At 45.0% G+C, this 12,397-nt stretch overlaps 1 protein-coding gene across 1 annotated transcript in view; it reads left to right on the forward strand.

Moving 5' to 3' along the window:
• The window catches only part of PPARG (peroxisome proliferator-activated receptor gamma), a 22,264-nt gene extending 16,977 nt beyond the window's left edge, over window positions 1-5,287 (forward strand). The window contains exon 6 of the mRNA XM_010131646.1: window positions 4,836-5,287. Within this exon, the coding sequence (XP_010129948.1) occupies window positions 4,836-5,083 (248 nt within the window). The 3' untranslated portion in view covers window positions 5,084-5,287. The remainder of the gene's footprint in view (window positions 1-4,835) is intronic.
• The last annotated feature ends 7,110 nt before the right edge of the window (window positions 5,288-12,397 follow it).

Consider the following 12,397-nt stretch of genomic DNA (forward strand, 5'->3'; position numbering starts at 1 on the left):
GGAAAGAGAAAGTAACTCCAGCTGGAGCATGACATGTAGAAAGCTTTTTAGTGTGAAGTGTTTGGAATTTGCCACAAATCCTATAAAACAGTTCAGTCTTTTGATATCCAAGCGGTTCCTTCTGCGTTTTGTGTAAAAAGGCAAAATGCCCCTAGAACAATCATAACTCACTGTAACATCCACAAAATGAAAGTACTTCCCCAGTCAAACACGATCTTGTTTCTGAGCTGCTCCACGCAGTCTCGCTCTGTCTCAGTGATTCCAAAAGTTCCCGTGCACTCATTAGGACAAAGCTGAGGCGTCGTTCTGAGTGTTGGAATGTTGTGCTTTAGACCACTGGTGTAAGTGGCAAATGAATTGTAGTGTTCTGTTAACGTGCTGAGCCAGACCGTGCGAGCGAGCAGGCGCCTCTTCCCTTGTTTGGACAGAAGAAATGCTTTATGCTGCTAACAGCAGTGCCAGACGCTCATGACACCACGGTTTTACTTAGGGTCACTTTGAGACAGAGAGTAAAAGGAGGTTTGGAAACCTTTTTTCAAGGAGATCTTCTTCCTGTTGTATTCTTCTGTGCCATTCAGGCATCCCCTCAGTGAGGAGGGAGTGCCATGGTGGGCATGATAAAGAACTTGGAGCATCTTTCTGCCTGAGCTGAAATTGAAGCCCAGCATAAGAAGGTGGCTGAAGGAGAACAAGTCAGATGTCTGTGTTTGGGCAGGAGAGTCACTAGTCTTGTTGGGACGGCCCATGTCTGTAAACTGAGCAAACTCACTCAAGCAGGTTGTCGTCAAATAAAGAAAAAGGTGATTTCGTAGCGTGGTTCTGTATCATGGATGGACGTGAACTCTTGTGTCTCATCTTCTGCGGTGTTTAGGGTATGGCTGTAAAGCCCTCGGCTCTGTTAGTCAGCACACAGTCAAACTGTCATTTGAATTCAGAGCAGCTGCTGCATTCGCTTTGTCTGTTCTCTGTGCTCTGTACAGTAAATGCGGCGAATCACTGCTCCTGGTTTAAATACTATACTCGATCATTTTGCGACAGTATGAGATTTGCAAAATTGGGAGTTTTATCAATGAATAGTACCAAGAAACACAAATCCTGCTCTAGCAAACCTGTTAGAACAAAGAAACGCTTCATACTCAGGCCAAGAACTGCAGATGATCACTGTGGGCTCCGAACCAAAACCCTGGTGACTACAATCCATGTGGTGATCTCAGAAGACTAAAACCTCCAGCTGCTGAATCATATCTGCCTCAGCAAAAGAAGCAGCACAGTTGTCCAGTGAGGCATATCTTTGCCTTGTTTATTGTATTAAGATCTTAGAATGTGTGTTTAAATGCAAAATGTACTTAATCAAAGATATTAAAATATAAAGGTGAGGGTAAATGCCCATGGATGGCAATTTGCTATGTGAGGAACAGACAAAAATTGTAATTCTTCATAGGAACATGAGAAAAACATCCCAATCTGTAAGAAAACAAACAAATATTTTTCCCTGCAATAGTATGGATGATAGCAATTGACGCGAAGTCGTGCTGTTGACGCTCAAAGCTAAGGGGCTGTTGGCCTTTCCCAGTCACTGTGACCACTTTCTTACAACAGCTTCCTGCAGAATTTTCAACCCAAATAAACCAGCCGTATGACAATGAATGAAAACCTACAGTAAACCTGAATAAAGAGAAGAAGTATCAAGAACTGTGGTGCTCTCTAGTCACCATCCAAATGGGTAAAGGGCAGGTCACAAAGAGCACATAAACGAAGCTCAACGTCAGTCCACGTTCTGTATCAGAGAGGTTTAAAATTGCACCCGATTCACTTGTAGTTATCTCTCACCTGACTCATTTCAGCTCCCTTTCCTTCGGCCTTCTGTAGCCTCATTTCCTGGGATCATAAGGACGTCCTGCTACGACAGCTTGCGTTTGTCTTTCGCTTTCTTCATCAGTTCCTCTTGCAGTTTTCTCTGTGAGCTTTCGAAGGGCAATTCAGCCTCAGCATCTTCAAAGGCCTCCACCACAGTGTCACATCTAGTTTACTCCCATTTCTGTTTCTTCGTATTCTCTACCTAAACTTTCCTCAAGGCTTATGCTCTTCATAGTTCCCTTTGTATTTTTTCTCTACAAGCCACATCTATCTGGAGCCCCTTACTACACAAAATAGCCCCAGGAGTGTGGAGCAGAGATATTTGAGAGCATCTTAACAACTTGAAATATACCACAATACCCGTACATTAATACGAGGATTTTGCATTGTATTTCCTTTTTTTTTTTTTTTATGATTTAGATAAATCTCTTGGAACAGAAAGGAAGAAATTTCTTCTGTAACAAGTTTCTACTGAGAAAATAGAGCAAACTGTCAACACCCAAAAAATAATGTCCATATCCTGAAGTTCTCATTCATGAAAAGTCTCTCTTGCCTTCAATGGGAATTTTCCTTCCTCTTGAACTGGCCGATTTAAAAATAACATCTGATGATCTCCTAGGCTTTTGTCACAGTCATCCTTTCTGACTCGAGTTCCACTGGGTCTTTATTAAACCTTTAGAACGGGTTTTTCAAAGGAGCTCAAGGATTTTAGGCATTAAGTCTCACTGAACTTCAGTTGACCTCAGGCACCCGAATTTGGGGGGCTCCTTGGTGAGTTCCAAATTCAGCACTGATCTCCTGGGTTTGCCTCCTGGACTCTGAAGTTGCGCTGGGGAACACAAGGTTTGAATTTGGTTTCACTTCTGAAAAATTCACACCCTAAAAATTCCCACTGTAAAAGAAGCAGGGGGCAAATGGAGATTAATCTCAGAGGAAATCGAGGCCACGGTCCTTGTGCTTTTTGATTTTTTTATATCACTGCACACTGAGTCATACCCAGCTAGTTCAGAGTTCATCTGCAACACAGAAGCGAAACTTAAAGCTATCGCAACTCAAAGCCAAAGTTATTAACAGTTTCGAAGTACCGAAAGTTGGGAAGTCTCTGAAGGACGTAGAGGCAACTGCATTTTGCAGCCCGTGCAATGCATTTAGGTAATCTGAAAATAAATTTCTAAAATTTATCAAAAGTTCTCCAAGTATCTTGAAAAAATGACTCGGTACTGTTGTCAAAGAAGATGAATAAAAAGGAGTCAGTTGTTGGGGACAATTTATGCTTGCAGATATTACAGACTTTCTGTGCCGTGTTTCACAGCATGGCTGGTTGAATGTTTTGACCCAGTGACTGCTGCAAGGACAAGCCCAGCTTATTAGCAAGACATTCCAAATGGGAAGGGTGGCCAGATGGGTCACTGAGTCCAGTCAGCTGAAAGCAGCCGCTTCAGACAGCCACTGCCAAACAAATGCCAAGCTCCAGCTTCAAACTTGCCGTTATTCCTCTTTCTGAAAAGCTCTCCCCAGACCCCAGACCCAGTCCCCAGACCTCACCTCCTGCAGCATTAATTAACCCTCCTCACCTTGTCAGTGCCCTACATGGATTCAGGGCCTCTCTTTGCTCATTTGGTTTCAGGCCAGCTTTGCCTTCTAGTCGACACTGCAGGTTTTTCGCTGTGAAGTAAAAGCCCGCTGTCTTTATGAAGAGCTTTGTTTTCCCTCAGCCTTGTTTCTGGCGTACAACCCAAGCCAAGCTGAGTTAGTAGAACTGGAGGCACAGGGAGGTCGCTAAGATCACAAGAAATAACAGCCTATCTTTTAGATTTTTAATATAGATCAACACCTTGTCCTTTCTGGAACGGAAATACTGCCCTAGGGAGGTGATTTCAGGCTATCCAGAGGCACTGCTTTCTATGGATCAGCCTATGGAATTAGTTTCATAGCTCCACAGCAGGTGTTATTGAAATTATGGACTGTTTTCTCATGGAGGATTCTGATAATCAGGGTTGTTACTCAGTATAAAACAGTTTTAGCAGTTAGAAATTAATGGTGGTCATTGTCATGTGAGGATTTAATAAGCAATTTTATTAACTTTCATGGCCGTGGAATCCATTTATTAGTTCAATCTAGAAAACAAATGTCACAAATTGTGTTAAATAATAATTGCAACCACTTAAGGAGGTATTTGGGGACAGACAGAAATAACAGAAGAGCTATTATTTTGAAAGCTGATAATGCTTAAAAAGGAAAGATTTTGCTTCTCGATGAAGAATAAGATATGCCACAGAAAATCCTGGACTCTCACAGCTGAGGCAGTGCGAGGAGCTGACCTGGGGTGTAAACATCCATCCCAGATTCCTCCAGATGGAGAACTCCAGGCTGACATGAGCCCAGGGAGAGCCTTTTCTGTACAAGCCACATCGATTGGTCCTCTGCTGCCCTAGGCTGATGAGCTGCTGCTAAAAGCTCTCACCAGGCTTCTTTAGAGCAGCTGGAACCTGGGTGTGGAGGAGAACTGAACCTGTGGGGTTTAGATCTCCCAGGGTAGTATCGCTGCAGGAGCTGAATTTCTGCCTTATTTTGGTAGGTTAGCATCCACCCTAGCTGGAGATGTTTTTAACAGTAGAAACTACATGCAAATCCATCTGAGTAGATGGTGATTGTCCAAAAGTGAATCACCTGATGCAGACTGTTCATCCCCCAACTCTTCCCCACTCTTCCTTTCCAGTTTACCATGGAAAATGCGCTGTGGTATTGTATAAGCCTGTCTCTGTAGCTGCACCACACAAATGCTCGAACCATTTCTAAGACTAGTTTTAAAACTTCCTGGAGCAAATTCTGTTAAAATCTTACAAATAAATATACCAAGAAATTGTCAGACAGTTTTGATAAGTATTAGATGTGACTAAGAAATCCCAAATTCATCCATGAGATCGATGTTTCCGTATTCTTCATAAACTTAATGGTTTCCCAATTTTTTTCCCCAGACCGCCCAGGTTTGTTAAATGTGAAGCCCATTGAGGATATACAAGACAATCTGTTGCAAGCTTTGGAGCTCCAGCTCAAGCTGAACCACCCGGAATCCTCACAGCTCTTTGCAAAGTTGCTTCAGAAAATGACGGACCTCAGACAGATTGTAACGGAACACGTGCAGCTGCTGCAAATCATAAAGAAAACGGAGACAGACATGAGTCTTCATCCACTCCTACAAGAGATCTATAAAGACTTGTATTAATGACCATAGTAGTTCTAATCCGCTGACATAATGTTTGTTCTTCAGATTGCACTATCTCTTTGAGGGAAAACTTTGCATATCTAAGAAATTACTGTGAAACAGCATTTAAAGAGAGAGAGCTTAGTATAGCAGATCTATTTTATGCATATTGTTTATAAAGACACATTTACAATTTACTTTTAATATTAAAAATATCTATATCATGAAATTGTTGGCAGTATTTTCAGAATGAATTTTTTTAAACTATCCTATTTCTTAAAATTGCTTGTCCAGTATGATTGATGCTTCACTGACATTGGTTAAGCATGCAGTTAAATTTTCAACTTAAAAATAAAAATCTTTCTCCTTAAACATTTCTAGGGAAATGTTTTAAGTATTATGTTTGATTTTGTGCTCCCAAGGCAGCAGCAAAATAATAACAAAACTGTGTGTAACTTCCTATGAGAGCTTATAAGGCAAGTGTTGGAAATGTCAGGTCTGAGGACGCGTGTGCCAGCTGCGATGTAATGTTACACCGACAGAGCTCTCTGAAGAGCTCGCAGGTGTTTGTGGGCAAACCCAGAAACTAGCCCCCATTTCACAAACTAAGCAGGAACAGGCCCTGCTCCTCGCTCTTGGGAAGCAGAGCCCTTTCGGTTCCTCTGCCGTGCAAGGGGGAGGCAGGTAGAGCAGCAGCCTGCCTGGGGGCAGCTCCCCCTGCCACAGCCTCCAAGGCACGTGCCCCAGCAGCTGGAGCTACTGCGGCGCCCGGTCACTCTGCCGAGTCTGGAGTTGGGGGAGGTTTGTACAAACCACTCAGCCTCAGACCTTCCCAAATTACTTGATGAACTGTCACTGAACAACATCTTCGATCAGAAACGCCATGGAAAATCGGAATAGCGTGACTCCTCCTAAATGAAAGCAAGGTTTGAGTTCGCTCTTAAAAAGATAAACCTGTAATGGAAACCCTGCTCTGTGGTTTGACTTGAGCTGCCACCGGTCACCCCTGGGGACAGGAATGTTTTGGGGTGTTCACCGCTGTTAAGATTGTTAATTTTATGATACATGTTGCCCTAAGATTTCCAGCAGGAGCAAAGCATGAGAGAGTGATAGAATTCCTCAGAAGGTATCTTTACTTCCCTGGCTTCTTTCAGTACTCTCGGTACCGATGTGAGGTTCACACTTAACCTCCGCATCCACTGTTTGTGAACAGGGCCCCTGACAAAGTCAAGTGGGTGTGATCCACACTGCTGTACCCCGAGGGGGGATGTTGGAATAGCCTTAGTTTCCTCACCACATCCACATTTTGTTCATGTAGCAAAAAGCGTGCCTTAAACTTTGTGAGACAAGTGCCGTGGTGCTGCATAAGTGGACCCAGAGATGGTGTAAGTGTCTATGGGAGTAGTCTGGAATTTCAGGGAGGGTTAAATCAGTCTTACGAGACCTTGAAAACCTAAGTTGGTGCAAATGGTGCAATGAAGAGGCTGACAGAGGCAAACACAGAAATAAATCCTTAAGCTTATGCCTTCTACACCTGAAAATGTGTCCTGCTGCTGTCGTCTGCTAAGCCCTGGGCCTGCGGTCAGTAGCGAGCGCTATGCCCACCAGGGAGTCTGGGGACCTGGATCACTCAGCCTCAAGGGTTAAACCCCTCGGGTGACACTGCACTGAGATGGAGTCAGGGTGAGGCTAAAGCGAACAGCTTTGATCAGCACTAAGTTCACAGTGAGATCATTCCAGGTAACTTGGAAATTATTGCCCTAAAGCGAATGGAACGTGGCACGTTAGTGCTCGAGATCGCAGGTTCAAGACAGCCGCGTCGTGCTAGCTGAGTGTCACCTTCTGACGGGAGTGACACGCACCCTGACGTGTGGTTGCTACAATTCAAAAGGAAATGTTCTCTCTCTTCTTGTTTTAAGTTGTTTTCCACTGAACACTGGCCACTCAAAGTTTTTCCATCTCTCACTTTGTGGGAGAACCCCTTAATTTCAGAGTTCATCCCCTGCTGTAGGAGGAGGTATCAAGGATTAACTGGCACTGAGACCTACCAGAGCTCCAACACTGAATTCCTGTCATAGCAACGCACAGCAAAAACCGTGAATCTGTGCCTGCATCCCTTGTACAATCCAATTTCACACTGGCTTCCTTAGAAATGAGAGCTCAGAATTAGTTTTAAATAAAGCAGAATTGTAGGGCATGTTCTTACGTAAGTAATGTTGAAAATTACTTGAAAGGACAGTGGAAAAGAGGCACTGACAATGAAATCTGGTTCTTTTACAGGAAAAAATTCTGTGTAACCCTGAAGCACATTAACTCAAAGAGCTTAATTCCACTCGGTGGCCAGTGGTAGTAGTTTTGAACGCAGCAGTTGGGCAGTGACAGGGTTTAAGCCCGTCAGTCCAGTACGGCTGTATACAATCGATGGGTTTTGAGAGTGGCAGTGTAACAGCGGTCGTAACGGTCCGAGGCTGAAAGAGAGGAGAGTTTTGCAGGACGAGGTGTTATCCTGTGTTAGGATGAAGGGACTGAGTGCTCAAAAGCCCAAACTTTCCTCGCAGCTGGGTAAGCTGCTCTAGTAGTAGGCATTGTTCTCTCCATGTCCTGTCTTCTCTCACGGATTGATGGCTGATCATTATGTTTTCCTCAAGCCATGGAAAATGTTAATTTTTGTGTGAATTACTAATCACAGAAATGTTCTGATTCTAAATGGTTACATCACGGTTAGGAAGTTTTGCCTAAAATACTTTTCTACAAGAGTAGGCCTTAAGGGAAAAGTGTTCATTTAATGGGCAATCGCTATGTAATAATTTAGAACAAATGACTGTTATGAGGACATGAAAACATTTTCTCAAAAAAATACCATTTTCTCTTGTGAATTATATTCAGAATTTTGATCTAATTGTAAATACTTTGTGTTTCTATGGGACTTTATTTATTAAAAGCAAAAAAACCCTTGCTAAGTAGGTTGGAGTATTTTCAGAGTCTCTATAGAGTTTTGATTACAATCGGCCGTGCCATAAACGAACAATTTGATTTTTGAACTTCAGAGCTACTAAAAACATTGAACAGCTCAAAAATAGAAACAGTCCCTGGTACGAGCCTGCCTTTGAAGAACTTCCTTTTGCTCGTGTCTTACTGTCCTTCCTTAGTCACCTCCAGGGGTGGTGTGCTGGGTGGGGTACCAGCACGCTCCCGCCAGTCTGGAACTCCTGGGTGGTTACTCTGTCTTGGGTTTTACACTGACCTGCTCCTTCAGTAGAAAAATGCTGAAGGCAAATCACGTCCCAAGAAAGTAATTGGGTGTTCCTGCCCATACCGAGCAACCACCTGCCTGTTTCCCTCACCATGTCAAGCATCAGCTGGGCATCAAAATGTTTCTTGTGAAAGCTCAAAGGTCTCTACTGAACAGGAAAACCCCCCTTCATCAGACAAAGTTCAGTGGTGGCCATTTCTATAGTAAACATCGCTGTGAGTGGCCTCAAATGAAAATTCAGATGAGAGAAAAACATTTCCAGCCTGATTATTACAGCAAAGGCAGCTGGGACCGTTGTAACCGCTGTTACCACAACAGCCATGAGAAGCCGTTTCCCCTCTAACACAGGTAACCTTTCGGCACGGCCCGGACAGAGCAGTGGGGTTGTGTGTTCCTAGTACAATTTCTTCCCAACGTAGACAGCCCTTTGGCAGTCTGAAATACCCAAGTCTAGAACACGGACTTCCCGATGCCTGTTGCCCCGACTTGTGTTACAAAGCTCTGCAAGTGCCGCAGGCCTGCCCTGCCCTGCCCTGCCCTTCTTCCTCACCGTACCCGCGCTGGGTTTCAATGCGCCGCCGGTACAGTTAATCCCTGGGGGATCAGGATTTAATGTTTGATTAGCGATTGTAAACTCTGTCTGGAAGCTGAGTGCATTTTAATGGGACTCTTTCCTTTTGAATAAGAGGTAATATATCTGCCCTGAGTGGAGGTAAACACCAACCTTGTAAACACGAGCCATACAACGCTGCAGCTACAGAGTTCTAGAAGGAGGAAAACAAAAATAGGGGAAAAAAACCCCAACAAACCAGCCTCCTGCATCTGCAGCTCAATCCTACGCCCATCAAATGCTTCAGGTTTTCATTCAAGCAGTGGAAAAACTCCTGTGCCTCACTGTAAAGGCTGTTCCAAGCGCCTTGCCTAGGGGGGTGAGAAGTCAGCTGTGTAGGTGTGTCCCCAGCTACAGGAACAGAGCAATAGGCTTTCACACACACCTGCGCTAACTAGCCCTGTAAGTTTTGATAACTGTAAGAAAAACAATTCCTGAATTTCTGATTTCTCGTTCTGATGTGCGGGGTGTAGGTAGCAAACGGAAGTGATGACACAGCGCACCTTGAACACTGCTCCCCGGCTGTAGGAAACCAGTCAGTACCCCACGACGGACCCAACAGCCAGAGGAAGCAGGGAAGAGATTCCAAGAGCTCAGATACAATATCATGTTATCCTCTGTGTGTGTGTGTGTGTGTGTGTGTGTGTGTGCGTGCACATGAGCAGGGACGCACCGAACAGTCACTTAGAGCACAGCTCCTGACTGGGAGCTACGACCAGTCCTCTGCGGGTGGAAGGACTCCAGGCAGTAAGGAAAAACTGCTACCTTTTTGCTCACACATTCTGCCAGTTGCCTCTAAATACATGGCACTGCTTCTCCAGTGTCAAAAGAACATTGAGAGAGAAGTGGTTTGGCCTCTGCTCAAGCCGCGCTGCCGCCTGGCCCCCTCCTTCCCCAGCCCTCCGGTACCACACCCCGACTGCCGAGCTGCATCACTGCAGCAGGGTTCCTCCTCAGGATGGGAGCTGCTCTTTGAGACAAATTTCCTCCAGTTTCAGTGTTGGGTTGGAGACGGATACGAGCAACTGCAGCTCGGGGTATGGAGACAGGGTAGTTTCAGTGAGTCTGCTCACTCCTCAGATGGGCAAACCCAGTCTCTGTTTCAAGGACTACACAGAGAACCCCTGTCTACGGCACCCTGGTCTCCGGACTGCCGTGTGCTGTATAAAGGCTGTGCGCTTGTGAAGATACAACTCTTCTTGGCGTGTACAGTGTGTAATCTTGGACTCGTATCCTAATCGGACTTCTTTGCATGCAAGGCACCTAGAGTTCCTAAACGAGATTAGTGAGTTCCGCTGCCCTTGGCCTGACAGACCCCAGCACTGCTCCGGGGACTTGCCACCAAGACAAGGCAGACAGAGGGAGAGAGAGAAAGGGCATTTTGCACCGTCCTACTCAGGGCCCACAGACAAGAACCGGCGGCTCAGGCTGCCACTCGCTGGGTTTTACATTTATGCTTTGCTGCCCGCTGTTGCACCGTCCTACTCAGGGCCCACAGACAAGAACCGGCGGCTCAGGCTGCCACTCGCTGGTTTTTACATTTATGCTTTGCTGCCAGCTGCCTTAGGAAACTTTGCCTCTGCGAGCAGTTTGAGTGCGGCGAAGCCAGCAAACAGCATCTATACATCACAAGGTCTTTTTTGCTCGATGTAGGAAATGTTGTACTAATTCTTGCAAGAACATCGTCTCTACGCTGTAGACAGAGCTGGAGTTCTCTGGATGAGCCTTACTCAAGGCAGTAACTCTCAGCTCTTCAGAGTTAGATTCTTCAGGACTTAAGTGTGACATTGATGGGCTTTAATGGATTTTGCAAACAGCTAAAATCGGGTCTCCGCTCTCAAACGGCACAAGTTTCTAATTATGATTGCTAACTATAATTGACAATGGAAGACAACTTCCAGCTCTGCCTCAGAAAAGGGCGTGCATGGTAAAGTAGGAAAAGAGCTCTCGCTGCAAATGAACGTAGCCCTTCTATCGAGACACATTGTTTAAGGACCTTCTTCATAATTATTAAGCTTCCTTACTGTGCTGGAAACGGGCAGCATTTTCATAACAGCATTGGCCAAGAGGAATATCCATTGCTCATTACATTACATGCTGTTACCCAACAAGGTTTTTTAGTTCAGTGGAAACAACAAGGGAAAACCGGACTCTCTAGAGGCAGGGGAGGGAAGGAGAAATACGCAGCACCATTGGTTCTCACACTGGGAAGAGCTGGCAGGGCAGGAGAAGATCTTGTCCTGCTCGCTGCAACGATGATTAAAGCATTCTGTTGTGTCAGCATATTCTCAGTTTGTTAGTGCGAACTCTCAGCTGGCCATATCCTGCCAGATTTGCAAGCAAAGCCTGCCAAGCCATCTCAACAAAAATGTAGCTTTAAATATTATAAATGATGCTGCATTTTGCTGTGGAAATGTTTCCTGAAAAGGCTGTTCCAAAACATCCTTTATTGTTGGGGGAAGGGAGCAAAAGGGGCCTGGGAGAGGGAGGAGGGAGGAAAAAGAGCTACTTTTAATAGACCGTTTCTTTGGAGGCCAGGGATTCATTTCACATCATTCTATAAGACCAAATGGGTATTTTTCTTCCCAGTGACTATAAAACATAACAGTAATAATTTTGTATGTAAATTTTGGCAACTAAGCTGGGGGTGGGAGGAAGGGCAGAGGGCACCTTATTCTGTGAAGGATTGCAGGAGGGGATTTTGCAATTGATCCATCAGAAAAATCTTTTTGGTGGACATCTGCTCACTGGCAAAGGAGATCTCTCCTCTTCCTGTTACATTGCACAGAAATCCACAGCAGAGCAAATGAGGCAGCTCTCATAGCAAGGGCGAGGGTTGGCTTCCAGACCAGAAATAAGGATCTGGGTCTCCATGAGATAGCAGGGTAGTATCATCTCTATAGCAGGGTAGTTAGTATCTCTATAGCAGGGTAGTATCACCAACTGGCCCACAAAACCTCACCCAACCAGCAGCTCTTGTGAAACTTTGGTTGTTGGGTTTCCTTCTCTTCACCTGTACGACCCAGACCTGAACCACGAGAGCTAACCAACACGTAGAGTTCCCAACATTTGGGCAGACACACACACATCTTCAGAGCTGTTCAGATTTGATATTCCAGTTGTGTCCTGTTTGTGTGGGGAGTCCCCATCAGAAAGAACATTGTCTCACAAAACCCCACCACGGTTCCTTCTCCAACAAATGGACAGGAATGAGCAGAGTCCTGCAAGCAGAGGAGGATTCTGCTGTGCCCCATCCAACAGCCCACCCTAATGCGCAAAGAACAGATTCGTGGCAGCGTCTCTGAATCCAGGTTACACTTGCTATGTCTTAGCTGGACTTTAATCACAAGAGCTAGTAACTATTTAGCTGAACATTTCTACACATCTTTTACACTTCCTTTTTCTTCATACAATTTCCTGCATTTCACCTTTTTCACCAGACTATCAGAAATGGTGGGGGGTGGGGGGGTGG

This window comes from Buceros rhinoceros, unplaced genomic scaffold, assembly GCF_000710305.1.
Source record: "Buceros rhinoceros silvestris isolate BGI_N320 unplaced genomic scaffold, ASM71030v1 scaffold25162, whole genome shotgun sequence".
NCBI lineage: Eukaryota > Metazoa > Chordata > Aves > Bucerotiformes > Bucerotidae > Buceros > Buceros rhinoceros.